Source organism: Rhea pennata, chromosome 2, assembly GCF_028389875.1.
Source record: "Rhea pennata isolate bPtePen1 chromosome 2, bPtePen1.pri, whole genome shotgun sequence".
Classification (NCBI taxonomy): domain Eukaryota; kingdom Metazoa; phylum Chordata; class Aves; order Rheiformes; family Rheidae; genus Rhea; species Rhea pennata.
The window spans coordinates 77077997-77098244 of NC_084664.1; the positions used below are offsets into that span (position 1 = coordinate 77077997).

A 20248-nucleotide genomic window follows, 5' to 3' on the forward strand; every position below is an offset into this window, starting at 1 on the left:
ATGAAAGAAGTTTTTTAAAAATACATCATTATGTGATTGCAGAGCCTAAGGATTATAGCACTGTAATTGTCCATGGCAGTAAATCTATCTTTATTTTTATACTGTGAGGCATCACATGTATTGTTGTACTATATACATACCATAGGTATACTAAACACAGGATGCCAGAAGTATCAGAGAGCTTTCAAAAATAATGTGGTCACTTCTTCCTAAACTCTTTTGTGAACCACTTGTGTTAGGGCACATAAAATGTAATGTTAACTGCAGTCTTAAGAGAAGTTGGCCACCTCTTCTGATTACAAATCCTTTTTTTTTTTTTTTTTTTTTTTTTTTTTTTTTGAGAGAGAGAGAGACACTAGAATTTGAAAGGCAATAGAAAATGTTAAATCTCATTTCATTTACCGTATTTTTTATTAATACATTTAGATTCTCTAGTTTCCCAAAGACATAGTGGGGATCTCCAATTTCATACTGAAAACCAGCAACTAGTGGTAGTGTCTATTTTTATTTTAAATGAGACTGGACTATTCAAAACTGCTCATCCACTGTGTCATAAAACTTCCAAATAAATATTATTAGCTATAAAATGTTGATTAGTTGTTCCACACTCTGAAATAAAGCCCCATAAGCCCTGAACCTGCACATTTACATTGCACTTGCAGAAAATGAGCCCAAAATACAACCTCAAAGCAATGTTTTATTGTTGCATTATTGCCACATTAACAATTCCAGAAAATTTCTTTAACAATCATTTCATGGTAACCTCTGAACATCTGCTATGCTTGCATGTTATTGTAACATATTTATTTATTAAAAATGTATCAATAATCATTAGTATACAATCCAGGTCACCAGTTACAATTCTTTATTTCATGGAAGGTAATGCTTTGATAAGGACACCTATGCATAAACATGGCTGCCTTCCAACAATATATAGTATACTTTCATACAGAGACATTTTCTAACTTATAGGAATTCCTGCACTCTAAAAGCCACTAAAGCTATCTTGAGAGTCATATTTCACTGTAAAATATATCCATCTAAGCAAAGACAAAATTCAGATATTGTCTATATATATACTGTATATATAGAATTAACACTCAAAGCATCCATGTTCCTAACTTTTAGTATTAAAATTGAAATGTGGTGTTGCTTTTGAAAGGTAGAAAGATACATTTGTACCTGCTAGATACAGATGAGAGGTATCCAGCCTACCTAGCTCTGTGCATCTACACAGAGGTACATGTCTTGTTTTCCTCTATGGGAGTCGAGAGGGATTGAGCTCATCTTATTGGAGATGCTTCTAATTGGTCAAATAAGTCATACCTACGCTATGCAAACTGCTTTGGCTATATCCTCACCATCTACAGTCTGGACACCACTTCAGATGCAGATCCAGCACCAGAAGTGCTGAAACCACTCAGCTCATAGTGAGGCAGCAGCTACCAGATCAGGCAACTGTGATGATTTGCTGTTGCGCTGGCCCAGAAGGCTGACAGTTATTGTCTGTACTATTAATGAGGACAGCAAACAGTGGAATCTCGTTCTGCAAACACTTCTGCCAGCAAATTAGCTCATGTAAATATTCCACGGGGTTCAACACTTCTATCCTTATTCATAAGTCACTCATGTGTGAATCACTTGTATACTCATGAGTGGCTACCAAGGCCTCAGAAGAACTGCCATTAGAAACAAAATTATGCATATTCTCATATACAATAACTGTAATAAACAATGTTCATTCCTTAAGGCAAGGACAGCTATCTAATTAAACTGAAAATAAAGACTGCATGTAAGGATTGTACAGCCTTCCTAGGTGCAGAATACATTTATCTACGCACATGAGGTGAAATTCCCTCCTTTGCAAAGCATCCTTTCTATTTCAAGCCTACTAAGAGATGGGCAGGTCATGTCCATTATACCCACATAAAGTCAGTTATTCCTGTTATGAAATGGGATATATTTCATATCAATTTTTTTCTTAATCAGCTACTCATAGGAAAACTAATTAATCTGCACTGTTTTAAAAATTCGTATTTTAAAAACTCTCACTATTCTTCTGTACTATTTGATTTTAAACATAAATGAGCTAGTAAAGCCCCAAGTGACCCCAAACTTCCACTAATTTGCCAGATGACTGACTGCAGCACTAGCTCAAGTACCCACCTTTTTTGAGGTTGTTAAAAGTTTTATAAACCTAGAGGATACAAAACCCTGTAGTGTATTTTTATTCAGTTAAAAACTGAAGTACACTTTAAAAATGTAGGTTAAATGTTTAAAAAAATTATTTTCACATGTTTTATAGACATGAGTTGTGGAAGGAAGATGATAGAGCTAAGTGATTTTGAACAGTGCAATCAAAAAGATTTAATCACATGATGAAACCTAATCAGATTGCTCTGTTTGCAAGGTAACTTTTTTTATTTCACTTCCATCATTACTTTCCTTATTCACAAGGAAAAGACTAAGAAAAACATATGGCGCACAACAGAGGTTGGGTCATAAAGTTAAACACATTTACTAGTGATATCTCTTATTTTCCAACAACAACCTCAAACTGCAAGTTAAAAACAAATAAACAAACACATTTTTCTCCAGTTTATTTTTAAGTTCAATTCTGGAAGTTCCTGAACTCCTTCAGCTTGCTATTGCAATTGAGAAATGATCACCTCATTAAAAATACAGCCCCCAGTAAGACAAATCAGATCACAAATGCATTGCATACAGCAGCAGGATTTCTGAAAATCTGATTTTTTACCCCTGTTCATACAGAGCTCGAAATGTGCAAAGCCTGCATGGAAAAAATTCAACAAGACTGGGTGAGTGCAATGTAGTATAAAGAAGATTCAGCTGGATTTGTGCCCGCTTGAGAATATATTTGGATCCTTTTATCATCTTATTAGTTGAAATCAGATGGAACTGCTGCTGAAGTATTATGTCTTAGGATACTAAAGACCACAACAGGTATACAAAATCAAGGCAATCACCAATTTCTATATGAAACAATACAAAACCAGCTCATTCCAGATGGTAAAAGTACCAGTACCAATGGGTTATTCTTCCTTACTGGTTTAGCATAAAAAAACTACATTAACTATGCGCTATTGTGATGCCAGAGCTAGAAGTTTTAAAATCACTAACCGCATTCTTCATTTTAAATTTTTACCTTTGCAGTAAAAGAGTCTTGTAAAAAAGGCAATTTGGAGAAACTGAAAACATCCCTGATCAACAAATACATAACAGAGAACAGGGAAATTTTCCATCTGGAATAACAACTGAACAATGTCTCCATTCTTATTAACCCTTGAGAGTTAAAGTAAAAGAAATAATGTATTATTTCAGACGCCAATTTTACTAATTTGGTAGTGTGAATCGTAAAGGGTGTTCTTCCATTCTTGAAAAGGTATTAATTGATGGCATTTTGGCTGAGATTTTGATGGAGAGCTCACTTGCGAGGTTGGTGGATGTGCTGTTTGACATGCTGCGGATGAGGGAGCTTTTCCACAGAAGGATGTGGTTTCTGGTGAGCCACCTGAGCTGCAGCCGGAGGGAAGTCCTTATCACCCTGTTTGAAGAACACACCAAGAAATCTTAAAAGCAAATTTAATGGGTCAAGTGGATGTAAGTTTTTTAAAAATGTAAAAAAAGCAGATGGAAGACAGTGTTGCGTAGAATCATAGAATCAGTAAGGTTGGAAGGGACCTCTGGAGATCATCTAGGCCAACCTCCCTGCTCAAGCAGGGTCACCTACAGCATGTTAGACAGGGTGGCATCCAGGCGGGCCTTGAATATCTCCAGAGAAGGAGACTCCACAACCTCTCTGGGCAACCTGGTCCAGTGCTCCGTCACTCTCACAGGGAAGAAATTCCCCCTCACGTTCAGGCAGAACTTCCTGTGCTTCAATTTCTGCCCATTGCCTCTTGTCCTGTCACACGGGACAACTGAAAAGAGTTGTAGCTCCATGTCTCTCTTGTACTGGGGAGCCCAGAAACGGATGCAGTACTCAAGATGAGGTCTCACCAGGGCTGAGGAGAGGGGCAGGATCACCTCCCTCCATCTGCTGGAAACACTCTTCCCAATGTACCCATTTTCCTGTTAATGAAGCATATGCCTAATAGGCATCCACCTCAGTACAGATGAAGGTCAAGGATATACACTAGTACCTATCTGCTACCCTGTCTTTACCACCTACTTGATTTGACACAGTCACAACATCTTACAGGTAACGTTACACCCTAGTGAGAGCTTCCATGCAAGGCTGACACAAAAATGCTGTCACAACATGTAAGGCATGAATTACTGATCACATGATTAATGACTAGTTAATACTAATGTTTTATCTTACGGATTTCCAGGCCTTGCTTGCTGTTAAAATACAGGGAACAACTCCCAGAATTCCAGCTAACTCGAGGCACATATGGTACCTCACTATCTTGAAACACACATCATCACAGGCTGAAGAATCCCTCCTCATCAGAGATCAAATTATAGCAATAGACTTGCATGTAACTGCTTTCAAAGAAAATGAACATAGTAGTATGTAGCTTAGGTATGGAAGGAAGATCCAATAATCCTTAAGTGCTTAAATTCAAGTAAAACAGAAGTTATTTCAATAAATAGTTTCAATTTCACACTAAACCAAAAAGAATGCTCAAAGAGATTTAGACAAATATACAAAAATAAAGCACTTTCTCATAAAACAGCAAGCAGAATAAAGATTAATCTTACTCTGATCAGTGATAATTTTGAAAAGCTTACAATCATTTTTCTATGTCTGAAAGAAATCTAATAGTAATCTTACCCTTGCAATGACACCAGAGATGAACACAGTTGGTTTAGGTGGGCTGAAAAAGATAAGAAGGATTATTTTTATGAGTTGCTCAGAAGGTAAAAATCAGAAGTGGAACATATATATAATTTTTTAAAAAGCGTCATTCTTGGCAATTAACAAATGTTTCAAATAGACAACTCTTCAAATTTCCTTTACCATGCTACTTAGTATGCTTCAGCCACAAACACTGATACAGACCTGTGAGCTTTGGCTGCTATTATTTCAGGTTAACTGACAGAAAACAGTGAAAGGCTAGTCCAACAATATTGTGTTCTTTCCTTAAAGCTGAAAGTCTTGGTTTGTTTGTTTGTATTGTTTTCTTAATCCTCAAATTGCATATAAAAGCTGCCAGCAGTATTTTAGGCTTAGTACATTTTTATTATAGAAGATGATGAAAATAGTAGATGGGCTAAACTTACTGCTGTGATGGGGAATAAAATAAAATTCCAAGTTTTTTTCTGTCAGTCAAGTGAGTTAAGATTCTGAGTCTCAGAAAAAATATACATGCAATACTTTAATCACACATTTTCAAGCAGATATTTACCTACTCCAATATACAAGAGAATGTCTGCAGTAAAATAAACAGTAAAAACCACAAAACAAACTCTGCCCTTGTTTTTTCATGCACAAACTTCCATTCATGCTAATAGAAACAAATTCAAGGACAAAATTCAACTCTGAAACCTGGTCAATACAAGGGATCAAATTCCCAGGGCCACTCATACTAAAGTGGTAATGCCTGCATGGAGGCCAAGAAGCAGACAGGCTGCCACACCTAATACTTCATCCTCAGCAGCGAAAGTTGCCATAACATCTAAACTCTAAATGCTCAGCAACTGGTCTTCTGGACAAGTATCACCACATATGAAGTCTGCAGCAGGGTCAAGACCAGCAGTTCCCCAAAATCTTTGCAACAGATGTACATCTTCCCCGAAAATATACAACCTGAGGCACTGCCAATGGGAAGGAGGGTGTGCAGGCAAAGTCATACCCCCTCTGAGCCTGTCCATAAACACAGACTCACAGCAAGTGGTTCACAACATGGCCCATGAGAGGGTCCCCAAACCAGGATGTTACAGCTGATGAGGTTGGAACACAAACCAAATGATTTATTAGGGAATGACACTGATTATTATGACACACTTTACAACTACACAGTTTGTAAATATGATGTTACATGATGTTAAGGTGACAGTCAGCATGCTATTAGATCGTGATACAATGGTCTAATAAATATTATCTGAGCCCTGATTAAATCATGGTATTATTACATATCCTAATTCTTAGCAAGAGCCATCATTCCTTCTAGAAATTCATAAAAGATCAAGGAGACAGGATTAGATCACTTACAGAAAAAGAGAGAAAGAAAGGAAGTTATGCTTCAAGAGATTTCCATTTAAGAGTACCAGCAATATTTCCTGTAATGACAAATAGAATTTTGATCGCTGCATTAGCACTACTTTAATTTAATTTTCTGTTACTATAAACTAATAATAAGGAAAGATCAATACTTAAACACACTCATTTTACCCTAATTGTACTGAGCCAATCAGTACGTTATATTCTAGATGAGATTTCCTGTATGCTGAGTGACAAAATCAAAGAAATAACTCTAAGAAAACACACACGCACTGCAGTGGCTAAAGGTTCTGTTTATATACTTAACACTAGGACATTATAAAGCAAATGAACAGTAAATGGAGAAAAGATGTGTAGCAATTATCCTGTAACTATATATGGAATCCAGCCTTAACCACACTCAGAGAACCAGTTATTTGTTTGACATTATATTACTAAAAAGTTTTTTTCTTATTCTCTTACCATGACATTTCAGTGTTCACTGTGCTTGGATGATGCATGAAATCCAAGTAAGTATCTCCCGAAAAGAGCCTGTGTTTGCTGAACATGGTATAGACTATTGCTTACCACCATACTTTGCAGTAAGTTCAGCCCTTACTGCCAAGTTCTTAAACCACGCGTTTCTGTGGACCAAGATTAGCTCCCAGGAACACAGTTTCATAACCACACTCCAAGGCATCTCATGAGATTGTAGTACTCCAGCATCACTCACTATCTTTCTGAAGAACCCACCAAAACCAGAAAATGGAAAGTATGTGCAGCCTAGTATTGCTACATTGTAAAACAATTTCAAGTGCTTTAAATTTGATTGGTGTTTTATGCAAAGCACAACCTACATTTCTAGTATTTTATAAGCTGTGATAGTTGCTTTGAGGATATACTTAACCTGATGAAAATTGGTTTGACAGATGCTGTTTTGAAGATGCAACATTCGTTTGTCGAGGCATCAGTAAACAAGAAAGTGAAAAAGTATTACTTTCTGACCAGAAGGGAACTCTTGTATACATACATGGACCTTTAAAGCCATTTAATTGGCATATTTATTTAAAGTTAAATATCAGCCACAGCTGATATTGCATAAGGAATATACGGGCATATTTGCAAGACTACTTTGCGTGTTTGTAAATACTTGCAGAACAAACACTCATTTTATTATAACATAAGGAGCAAAAGAGCACATCTATTAAGATCTGAATGTTCAGAGAACTTACTCTGATTTTACATGTGTAACACTGTTACAGACTGCACCTGTTTAACATCAGTATCTCTACTGGATACGTTTATCCTGACAGTATTCAAATAAAATAAAGACTTCTACTATGTCAAATGCTAAAGCTTAAAGAAGGTCTTTATCTGTCATTGCAAGTAAATCTCAAAGAAGATTGGACACTTGAAAAGCTCATTAACTAGATGAAATGAGGCATTAATAATACTAAAATCTTACATCTTCACCTTAGAGGGACTGGTGGAACTCCAGTCTGAGAAAGATACCGTAAAGACGGTAAAGACAATGACATTGGATTACTGTGACATTTCCTACAGGCCATAGAAAATACACAGGGAAGATGATGATTTTTCTTACTCTATTTAAAAGAGAATCTGAATAAATTAGCTTTCTTAGTAGTGAATATTCACAGTCATTAACCGTATCTTTGTACATCCCCCCAGCTCCGCAGGGAAGCAATGCCTGCTGCTGCTCTCCTGCTTGCAGTGCCCAAACTGCACGCCACACTTACTCAGTGGACAGGGTCCGAGTCCAAGGCTCTGCTTCCAGGGGCTGCTGGAGCGGCAGCTCTGATCTGGAGCAAGGACTATCACCATCCTTCAAAGTGCAATTGGGAACAAGTGCCTATTTTTAAACTAACTACGAAGCTGAACCGTAAATGTACTTCTCTACATCTACATTAACTGTAAAGGCTTGTGAAAGGGAAACACGCAGCGCAAAAGACTAGTGTTGTGTTCACTGAGGATCACAGAATCAAAAAAAAAAAATGATAGCACAAATCAAGAACAGAAAAAAACAATGGTAAATACAGTATCTCATAGTATTACTTCATTTAAAGTATCTCTTTCAATCCAGGAATACCATCACAGAAGAATTAGAGCAGAAATAAAGATGGAAGAAATAACTGTGAGAGCATAGACAACCTTCTATATGTGGAAAGGGCTAAGATCTATTTGTATGTAATATACAAAATAGTGGAGAATTTTGTTCCCATGTACATTCTTTACAGTCTAAATAGAAAGCATCACTCAAAGAAAACAAAAGACATACATTTAAAATGAACAATAGCAGATACCTTTAAAATACCACAAAATTAAATGCAAAACTTCCTGAAAATATTGCAGTGTTAAGATCAAGAGTTTAGCAAGATTCAAAAACAGACATTTATACGACTTTTACACGTTTTTATCCTAACTGATGTGAATGTGTTTAAGTTATACAAATTCTGATGCTCTGGGGCTCAAGTTCATCTTAAACTGATACGGACTACAAAGAAATTTCTTCTGTGCGGAGGCTAAACTTTGATATGTCATTATCCATTCTGGTTTCAATTAAATATCACAGGAGATTATTTTCCTAATACATCAGATTCATTCAAAATTCATCTAAGCACTGTAAGTCAAGGTAGAAGCAGTCTCAAGAGTCCTCCTAATATGCCAACATTTAAGCAGGTTAGCCTACTTAAAAAAGGATGGAGCCACACAGATGCAAGTCTCCTGCTAGGCTGCAAGATTTTTAGTCACAATAGATATAAAAACAGTAAACATTCTAAAACTACAATCATCTTCTGAATGTAAAGAATTTACATGTTTGTCTTTTCACGTATGTGTGAGGTAACTGTATGCCTTGTTATGAGTACCATCTTCTACTGTTTAAGGGAACCCGGCAAACTGAGAAACACGAAAAAATGAACAGCGGGGTGCTTTTCAAAGACTTAGGAACCACAAATAATGTTATAGTTTTGAACAACCAAAAAGTAACAATGGAACCTGTAATGTGGTGTTTCCTTGTCTTAACCAAATTGTTCACTGGTGTGAACAGAGACCTGTAAGTGGCCTCTTCAGTTATGGAATATAAAAGACAAATTCCAGCTAAAAGTTGTGAATTGAAGAGGTTCTAAATACAAGCTGCAACACCAGCACTCATTAACAAGTTGCTTAGGCAAGGAAAGTGAAAACCACATATTAAATAGTATGAGATACAATTACCCACTGATCCCCCAACTCTTCCCCAATCAAAGCAGGCTGAAGTCTGGCCATTTTATGCTTTATTAAACTATGCTCTGCAATAATATTCAGTATATTAATAGAAAGTTCTCCAGATGTTCTAAGCAGAAGTTTTATCTTCAATCAACAAGATTTTAGACTTTAATCCTGCCCTTATCTTTCTGGAATTAAAGGTATTCTGCTGAGTCATCCAAATCGTCTAGCTTAATCTTCAAGGTTGCTTGAGAATTCATATTTTCTGGTTATAAAATATGAGAGTTACCAATTCTTTGTTTCAGTTTAGTGCCTCTTTAAGGATGTCCAGATACATCATTATAGGAATTCTCATCTGAATTTACTTGGTTGCCTTTGATTTCGGCAGTCTGTGAAAATAAATTGTGAGGTGATTAAAAACAAGCTGAGATGATTAAAAACACATCTCTCAGCAATAGGGTAAGCACAACAAGCACACTGCTCATCAGCTGGGCTGTAATACTTTCCAGTTGGTTATAATGCATTTAGGTTATTAATTTTCTGGACGAAAAGTAATAATTAGCCTGACTGACTACCAGAGGGAAATATTCTAGTTGACTGCACAGAGCCATACAATATCTGATATTCTATGATAATTTATCCTGTTGAGGTCATTTATTTATCTGCCATAGTCATGCTTTCAAACCTTTAAGATCACTCACAGGATGCCACAGGATGGCACTGTTGAACCTCTGAGGATTGTGTATGGTAACTACAGAACAACCTCAAAGAAATCCAGGTGCTGTGGCAAATACTAAAACAAGCTAAAGCAATGCTTCCCTTTGATGCAAAATCTTGATGAAATGCAGTATATATACACAGACAAATTCATACACATCTACAGTTGCTATTTTTGGAAAACAATTTTCTTGTCCCTGTGTATCAGTCTGCATTCCAATAAATCCCATGAGATAGTTTCCACCCTTCTAAATTGTTCTTCTTCCAATGAAGACAAAATTAATGAAATTTCATGAGTCTTAAGGAAGAACTTAATGCCCTATCAGGGTATTTTAGCATCTATTTGTTCTGCTATTCACCTACAAGCAAATTGGGTTCCTAATCTTCTAATGAGATGGTAAATAACTGCCTATCATATTTAATTGCAACTGACATTCCTTATTCCTACATTCACTGTCAACTTATTGCAGCATACGGCCTGCTTAATCTCACCAGCCTCTCATTCATCTTTGTTTTTAGTGCATTTATTAGCCACAAGAGAAATTTCTTTAAGAAAGATATTCACCATCTCTTACTTACATTGTTGTATATAACATTGCTATCAGATAGTAAATTTATTTCCTTTCTTCCTCTGATCACCTGATGATCTTCCTTTGAAGATTTAAGTATTTGACCTTTTCCATAAACTCAGAGAATTTATAAATAATTCTAATTCTCCCTCTGCTAGTTCATTAATAAGGTTCAACTTGGTCATCCTAGTATCACCACAGCTCTCAGTGAACACTAGTGACAAACTTTGCACAGGCAGTAGCTGCAGCATTAGCCTACTATTGCCACTTAACTGTGGAAAAACGATAGCTGTGAAAATTGACATTAAGCACATAGTATTTTAATGATGACAAAATCCAAAGAAAGCTCTAAAATAAAGAATGAAGTAGGGCAGGCTTTAAACATTTGCAAAATGGCCAGCACAGATCATGGTGCACAGGGGAGGGAGGGAGAGGACTAAGTCTGCCAAGCATTAGTCACTTGCTGAAGTACATCTCTGTAATGTTCCCACAATGGTAACAAGCTCCCACCCTGAGAACAGAAAGACAGTGGACCTTGCCTGCAGAGTCTCAAGTACCAGGACACGTCATTCAACTGAGGCACTACTGTAGCTCCTCCATCTCCCAGCAGCTAGAAGTTGGGGTAGAATTAGAAAAAAGCTGTGACACTGTGCTAGGAATATATGATGCAGTACAATAAAAGAAACACATAAGGTACAAGTGAATAAGAACTCTAAGATCTTCTCATTTGTATCTTCCTGCTCTGGACCATTCAAGTCACATATTCACCTTGCTTTCCTACCTGTTTCAAGCCACTGTGCCTTCAGTAGAAGTATACCTTCCACTCTCCTACTGCTTTGCACAATGAAATGCACAAGTTTTTCTACTGCAAACTAAAAACCTACTCCAGGCACAAAAAGACACATCATATATGTGTGTGTATGTGTATAAATCCCATGTCATCTTCCACATGGTCCACCCTATTAACGAGGAGCCTCCTCAATCCAATTTCACACTTTTCATTCTATCTGATTTCCACACTTCCTACTGTGCCTGGAAGCTCTCCAAAGCAAAAACAGACTAAAACCGGCCTGCCTTGCTACTTCCATGTACGTTCACAGCTCCCCTTGCAGCAGAGCAGATAATGACGAAGTTCATGCACATTTCAATGAGCACTGAGCATGACAAAGGTATGGGGGCATCTTGGAAGCTCAGGAATACAGTCTTGCAGTATTGGATCTCATTTGGAAGATTGGAAGTGCAAACTGTATTGGCCAGGAACTTGCTTTACTTTAACCCTGCCAAAGTTATTGACGCTATTCTCCTTATTCTCCAGTGATAAGTGGCATGCCTAGAGGGAAAAATCTTAAGGATAAAAGACTAGTGCGTCTTTGAACCTGAAATTCCTCTTAATCAGACGTAGAAAACAAGAGAAATATTCTTTTAAGATACAATCTTACATTTAAAGATCATAAAGGGACAACAGAAGACAGAACTAAAGATTTTAACTTAATAGCTTAATCTTAATACTAAAAAAAAAAAAACAACCTAACTAGCCTCTACTAAACTTCGCTAAGATAGGTTTTTAATGTGACAAAAGTCCTCTAAAAGGAATTCTGACAAGAATGGGGTTTTGTTTAAGTGAACTTTGAGAAATTCAATTCCTCCGCAGAGCAGAGGTGTCAGGTCAATGGCAGGAAGCAACTACTTTGCTCCTCTGCTGCCACTGCTAAGCTTGCTGCTGAATCATGCAGGTAGGAATGGCAGAATCAGCATTTTTCATCCAGAAACGTCCTGCCTCCTGAACAGAATCAAAAAAGGTTGCTTCTTCCTTTCATACTTATCTTAAGGGCTTAATCCAGAGGGTCAACATTTGATATTACTGAACTGAACTGCAAAACATCCGCTAATGTCAAAGGGACTGGAATTTGGCATTAAGAAAATACACAGAAAATAACCCCGAAGAAATCAATAGAAATGGGGATTAAAAGCATTACAATCAAAGGATTTCAAGAGGAGTTTTTAGGTGGTAAACTTTCATGCTGTGTGAAATAGAAGTCTAGTTTTGTAAGTGATAATAAAAGCTGTGACAGTGTAAATGGGTAACAGATCAACGTGCTGTAGATCTGAATATGGTTATATAATAGTTACTTTCAATAGGATGTAGAAATCTAAGGCAACTACAAAGTCTTGAAAGTCAATACCACTAGTGATTTTTCTCTTCATCTAACAAAAACATCTTCTAGTTCAGTCTGTTAGATCTCTCACATCCCTGTGTTTCATTTGATTAAATGGCTTTTAATTGCATTAATAATAGCTAAACCAGTTCATTTCCTTAAAAAGAACCTGAAAAATAACAGCTGTAATCACCTGGCAATATTAACTTTTTACCACACAGAATCAAACAGCCACCTGCTTATACAGATCAGTTTCTTTGAAGAGTGAAAATAAAACAACTATGCACAATAGTTGCACAGTCCCAGAATTTACCTTTATTAAACAGCAGTACAGCTGTTGGTATGTTATATTGGTAGTTTGCATTAGTGGTATTTTAAACTGGCAGCTTCTACACAGAAGACAACAGAAATAAAAAGGATTGTATATATCAAACAATTGAAATGTAAAGATGATGGAAGTTTCCTCAGAAAGAACACTCCTGTGAAGATGACACAAACATGACACATTTCACCTTCTCCGCTACCTAGTGGCACAGTTCTGGCTGCAGAGCTGTCTCAAGTTATGTTTGTGTAATTCTAGTTGAAGGATGTCCTGAGCAAGAACACAGTTTATCCAAAACAGCTGCCTAGAGGTAGTACCTCTAGCCACTGTCTGGATATTATAACAAGAGACATTGTAATAATGGGAGTTGTTTAAGAAATCATTATCTTCACCTTTACAATCAGCAACAATGTACAGAACTAAAACATACTTCTTATTACAAAAATAAATTGCATCTACCTAAGCACCAATTTAGGTTAAATTAGCAACAAATGCTTTTCTGCAGATCCCTTGATGCTTCTGTGCATTTCAAAAGGTCATTTCTGTCATCCTACGTGTACTCAGATACAAACTTCAACATTTTAATTAAAGAGTTTTTTTATTTCCTAATGAAACAGGATATAGCTTTTATAGAACTCCATTAACATGCAAATACAGAGATCTCTCCTGATTCAGTAGGTCATTTTTACTCTGCATAGTTCAACAGAGTAATGGAGTCCCAGTTACATCAGTGTAAAAATTAATAGAAACATATGACACTGTAATCCTGGATTTTCAAGCAATTAAAAACTGGAAATATTAATTGCCACAGTAAGCACACCTTCCATAATACGCACAACCAGGTGTGCACATTCATAAAGGGTATGGGACCTGACTTCTCATAATATGATGTGACTGTTGACAGCTTATTCTTTTCAAAGCTTCAAATTTTGAAAAAATATTTTGTGCACATAGCAAACCTTTCCACTACAAAAACCTATTTCCCATTTTTAATCTCTTGGTTCCATTATATTTTGTATTTCCCTTTCCTCCATTCCATACTCCTCTCCATTTCTATTACCCCCATTCTACTTCCTAGACAGCTGGGGCTTGCAGCTAAACAATTATGTTATCTTTATTTTAGGAATTCAGTATAAAACACTACTCCATTTAGTATTTATGTTGAAGGGAGCAAGCAGTTGAAGGGAGCTCAACATCTGCAGGAGCAGGAAGCAAAGGAAAAATTTTAATGGTGTTTTTTTGGTAGAGGGGAGCTACTGATCCTGCTGCCCTCCTCTCCCCTCAGCACCACTATCCACTTCTAACACAGCCTCTTAACCCAGTACACTCTTCACATAGCCAAGAACGGCTAGTACTCAAACTGATAGTTTCTCGCTTGTTTTTAAGGCTACCACCCTAACTGTTCACAATGACAAGTTAATCAATCATCAAACTGTTTACATTCTAAAGAGTGATAGCTTTGCATAACAAATCCCCAACCCTGTTGCTTTCCTGAAAAAACCCATCTCTGTAACCTGCAACATATTTACTTCCTATCTGATAGAAAACATCAGGAATTTGGAGCTTACAGCAACAAATTCTGCTGCAGGTTGTACTGTGAGATGATGCACTCCCTTTTTCAGCTGACTTTATATTATTTAGAAAAAGTTGAAAAACTGCAATGAAGAGTCTCAAAAATACTTCAGAGAAGCCCTATTACTCTGCATCTTAACCTTATTTCTCTACGTCAACAACTTAGGGAGAAAATTATTTACAGATACACTGGTCAGAAATGGTTGTGCCATAGAGACATATGGTTATAGAGAATGGTTATCCACTGAGAAAGGATTCAAATGGTTAACCTGATTGCATAAGGAAAGTGTATCACGAAAGAAAGTAAAGAGCAAGAGGGATATAGGCAGGAGAAATTGCACAGACAAAAATACCTGTATCTGAGAAAGGTCTTGCACTCCCATCAAGGCTCAAATTTTGATCTGGTAACTTGTAACACAGATAAATCTTAAAAACTGGGCATTGAAAAAATCTGGATTTTCATTAACTGAAAATTAGGGATATTACTTGAATTTATTATTTGGATGAGGCAAAAATTCTGAAATATAAAATAGAAAAGGTCAATGGAAAACAAAAAGGCTAGGTGCAACAACAGTATCCTTAGGGAAATGGTGTCTATCTGTGGTCACTTCCTCCCAGTCTCACACTGATTACCAGAATATGTTCCAGATGGTAGGTGCAAATGGAGTGTTGATGCAGGACCACATTTCAGCCTGCTTCTCAACCAGCATAATGCTGAGATCCTACAAAAGTCTAGTTTCTTGAGAGAGCTGAAAAAACAACCAGGTGGACTGCTAAAGGGTTTTGGTCAAAACATATATTTATGCTTATGAATCCAAAATAAGAATGCAAGAATACAAAATAATACAGATTATTGCTTGCCTTTGAATTTACCTATAATCCTCTCATTCTTTTCTGAGATGGCATTTTATATACTGATATACATAAACTTTCCACCAGCAGACAAGTTTGCATATTCTTTCTATGTCAAATACCTAACCATTCATTGAGTTCATTACCACCAGAAAAGCAAAAAAGACCAGGTGTAAACATCCTTAATTTATTAAACGACTAAACAATTTTCTAATTTTCGTTCTCTGTATTTATGAAAAAAATTGTATTAACCAATGTGACATACCTATTATTAGCCCGCACATTTGAAAGAGGACACCTCTAGTGTATACTTGCTCTGAATACCTGCTATTATGACATTAAAATTGACAGAAGGGTATTGGGCTCCTGTCATATTTATTTAAAATCTTTATAGAGAAGTCCCCCATGGAGATGTACCCTAGGCACGCAGATGACAGCAATCCTACTGCTGAAACATAATGGCCACCTGCAAACTGAGATTTAATTTCACTTTTGTCCATCGGAGGGCTCTCTTCTAGCCACCTTCAGTTGAGAAGAGAGAAATTTCCCAAAATTTTACCATAGTGATTTTCTTTTATTATTGTAACATATCAAGGGAAGTAGGAAGTAAGAAACTCTACAGGAGCTTTAAGCAAAAAAGTAAAGCTTTGTTATGAAGCTCTCCTGTGCAGAACAGTAACATTTCCTGATGCAGCATGGAGAAGATACTAGCATCACCCACAACTCAGAAAATCCACAGTGCAATCATGCTACTTGATTTGTGAGGGGAAATAAGAAAGAGAATGGGTCCATTTTTCCATAGGACCAGAGAGCTTAGGTACTGCTGAGAAAATATCGTGAACGATTTCCTGTGTGACAGGCCTAGATGACAGGACAGGAAGAAAATCCAGCTAGGTGTTACTTGCTACACGAACTAGGGACCAAAGCCTGCAGGCTCAGATGTATTCCCGCTACAAAGTAACTAGGATGGCCACTGAAAACCCAAATGTCAAAAGTGGAGATCACAAACATCCTGCAGGCAACAATTAAACTGCCTGCTATGTCCAAAATGGGGTAAAGAATTCTTACCCAGAGAATGGAGGAGTGGATCCAAGAGGATTCATCACAATGACAATAGCTAATGACCATCAGCTATCAACAAGGGCTGGGGAAAGAGAAGCCAACACTCTTATACGCAGGCGCACATAGCCCATCAAAAATTCAGCATGCTGAATGTCAATATTAAAGGAAACAAGCAAATATCCAATGCTAGTTTTGCCAGAAATTTGAAAACAGGGAGTTCAATCCACCTTTGACCTCATCAATGTTTGGGAAAATACAGTCCTACGCTGTAAGCTAAGAAACTGTTATTTTACTTAACATAAAAAACAATATTGACTTAATCGTATGAAGCCTTGAGACATTTTGATATTTCACATTCATAATACGCTTTTAAATACTAATCTGTAGAATTGCTCACCAGAGAGTTTCTGTTTGAAATATGTTGCTTGAATTCTTGCAAAAAACTACCTCAAAATTTCTTGTGGCTGTCAGAAGCAAAAAGGCAGAGAATCCTGATGAGCTGAGACACACCTTAGCCTTTGATCCAGCTGCTAAAATTAAATTTATTCACCTTTCCAAATATAAGGGAGGTGTATCATCATAATCGTAATTATATACACATATAATTATGCATATATCATATATGCATATGTGCATATTCAAAGCAACTTAGAATTACTAATGAGAAAAGTACATTGTTGTAAGAAAGACAAACAATAGAGAAGGTATGAAAGAATACAATGCAGAATGCTATTGACTTGCCCATGAAGTGTTTTGATGTAGACACAGTAGAGTATCAGTAATAGGCATATTGCCATGGGCTTACTATCTGATCCAAAAAGATGAAGAAATCATGATCTTGTTAAATGAACAAAGGAAGAGAACATCTGCACACAAATATTTTTTTCCTCTCCCTCTGTAGGGATGGGTTGACCTCCTATAGGTGTATATTATCTCCCTCCCACATTTTGTTAATATCACAAGAGGAAATGATCCAAGTGTTCTGTAGTCGATGTAGAGAGAAGGAGCACTTCTTTCATGCTACCAAAAGACAGCGCAAAACAGGTATTTGCAGCTCCAGCAAAAACAGTCATAAACCATCAATAACAAACCACTAAACGTCTATGTATGAGGTTTGGTACCTCTGCTCTTCCAAAACCCCAGTTTCCATATAGCTCACTAGAGATCTTTTTTTTTTTTTTTTTTTATGAATTGCAAGCTTGTAACTTGAAGCATTTGAAACAGGAAGCCCCCAGCAGGAGAAAAACGGATGGGAAATCCCACCATCTGTCCTGTTCTGGCATGTTATAACCACAATATAAGTGATATACCTATATTTGTGTCAAAGGCTCAAAATTCGACATTACGTGAGCCAATTAACTATTAAGAAAGCACACCTTGAGTGCTCAGAGTAGTTCTTACCTCAGTAGTTCTTAGAGCTCAGAGACTGGCAAGCAGTCTCTTATAACCTTTGCATCAACCAAAGAAGGTTCAAAAATTCTCATTTTGACTTTATCTAGTGCCATCTCACTGCCATTCTTACCATATGAAGCAATTTGATCAGCTGTTATTACATTCCTTTTAGGTGTGTGCCTAATCTTTAGGAACAAATTCATTAAAAACTTTTTTTTAAATAGAGATGCATTATTTAGAACTTCATGAAGGCTCTCCTTCCTGACAGAAAGGCTTGCAATTATTTCAGCTAGGTCAGGTGTTGGATCAGATCAAGACATTAATATATCAAAGTAAAGCTCTAACGTAATAGTGTTTATGTCCTTGGGGGGGGGGGGAGAAACTAAGGAATACTGGTGTGATAGCTCAGCTACTATGCACATAAAACTGTAATACCTAAATCCGGACTTGGAAGTCTTGATGTTTAGATTAATACACTCAGGTGTATTTTTCAAAATGATTAGACAGGTAGTTTCACTTGATTTAAACATAACACTATCTCTGAATATTGAGTCAAGAGTCTCAAGTAGGGCACTTACACTTGAGTGTGGTGTACACACACCACTTCTGAATTTTCAAATGTAACTTGGCCCCAATAATCACTGTCAAAGAAGCATGATGGCAATGGAACCATCTCATACCTCACCTACATTATCCTTGAGGATAAAGTGAGAAGAATTTGAGGACAAATGCATTGATTAAACAGGAAAGAATGTAAGTAAGAGCTGGTCGTCCACCACCTCACACATGATCTTGATTTTGTGCCTAGTCTACCATTTTTTTTTTTTTTATAAACTATTTGGCTATAATTATAAATAAATACAACACTGTAAGATGTGGACTTAAGAGATCATAGTCCTCTTAAGTACAAAACAGGCAAAGAAAGCACAGGCCAACTCAAACTGCTGTGACCTTACCCCTGACCTGCACTCCAGAGTCCTCCCTGGTGGTCTGGCTGACTGCTAGCTTAGGCTCTGTTAGCAGTGTTAACAAACAAACAGTTGGCCACAGACAATACCCAGAATACCACAGTGATGCAGTGGTTCAGCACTCAGAGCAGGATCTCTGGAGGTTCAAATGTCCATGGCAATCTGCAGCATGTTTCACTATGAGGATTTTTGGCTTCTTCTTCCTTTGTGGAGTATGCCACTGTATATCCATATTTTTTGCACAGACACATACACATACGCTTGCCTCCCACTGGAACTTTGTTGAGTAAAGCTGTGATTCAACAATTTGGTCCAGGAGTTGTACAGAGAACCAAGAGGTAGTTCCTAGTTGCCCCATTTGTACCATCTGGATATGTCTACACAATGTTTCACGCTGAAAAGGCCACGCGACTTTACTGCATCACCCAGTCTCTGGCAGGAGCTCCTCCTGGAGTACTACAAATACTCATTTCTGGCCTGTAAATACCCCTATTAACACAGTTTATAAAGCAGAACTGTCTTCAATGATCCTGCAGCTCATTTTGGAGGACTACAAGAACCGTCTAAAGGACGGCACAAACACCTAAATAGCCAATAAAACAAATTACCGGGTTGTAATTATGGAGAAGTCCATTCAGGCCAAAAGTTGCACACAAGATCTTTTGGTGCTTATGAACATGGGCAATTTGTTTCAAACAAAGGAAAGAAGAAAACAAAATTTTTACTCTACTGGGAGTTTCTGGTAAGTGCTTCAAGAAAATAAAGTTATATGTAAAGGTGGTACTGAAACACCAAAATTCCCAACATGATTTTTACTTCTGAAGATTTTCATTTCAATGAACTCGTTCATAGCTTTTAACATAGCAGAACTGAATCTTTTCAGTGTCAAACATAGTTCCAAATAAACTAATTTAAACTTTTTAAGTTGAGACATGTACATCACATTATGCCGTATTATGCCACAATAAATATCAAAGATAATTACTGAACGATAAACCCTTGAAGTGATTACAACATCCATAACATTTACTTTTGTATGCTTCAGGATTAACTATGTACATGTTCACTTCTCTCCAAAAAGCAGAAAAAGAGCAAATTTCAGCAGCAGTATGTTTACCCCACTAAAAAAGCTTGTCACTTATATAAGGTCATGCAGTTATTATCTACACAGTTTTTAGAAAGTGCTATTTGCATAACAATTCAATTTTCTTCTTCCTTGCATTTATGAACTCGACTTCTGTGTA

General features: G+C 36.9%; 1 protein-coding gene across 1 annotated transcript in view; it reads right to left on the bottom strand.

The window, feature by feature from the left end:
• Positions 1 to 677: 677 nt before the first annotated feature.
• DAP (death associated protein) overlaps positions 678 to 20248 on the bottom strand; it is a 48147-nt gene continuing 28576 nt past the window's right edge. The window contains exons 3-4 of the mRNA XM_062569804.1: positions 4802 to 4844; positions 678 to 3565 (exon numbers count right to left, since the gene is read on the bottom strand). Coding sequence (XP_062425788.1) covers positions 3446 to 3565; positions 4802 to 4844 — 163 coding nt within the window. The 3' untranslated portion in view covers positions 678 to 3445. The remainder of the gene's footprint in view (positions 3566 to 4801; positions 4845 to 20248) is intronic.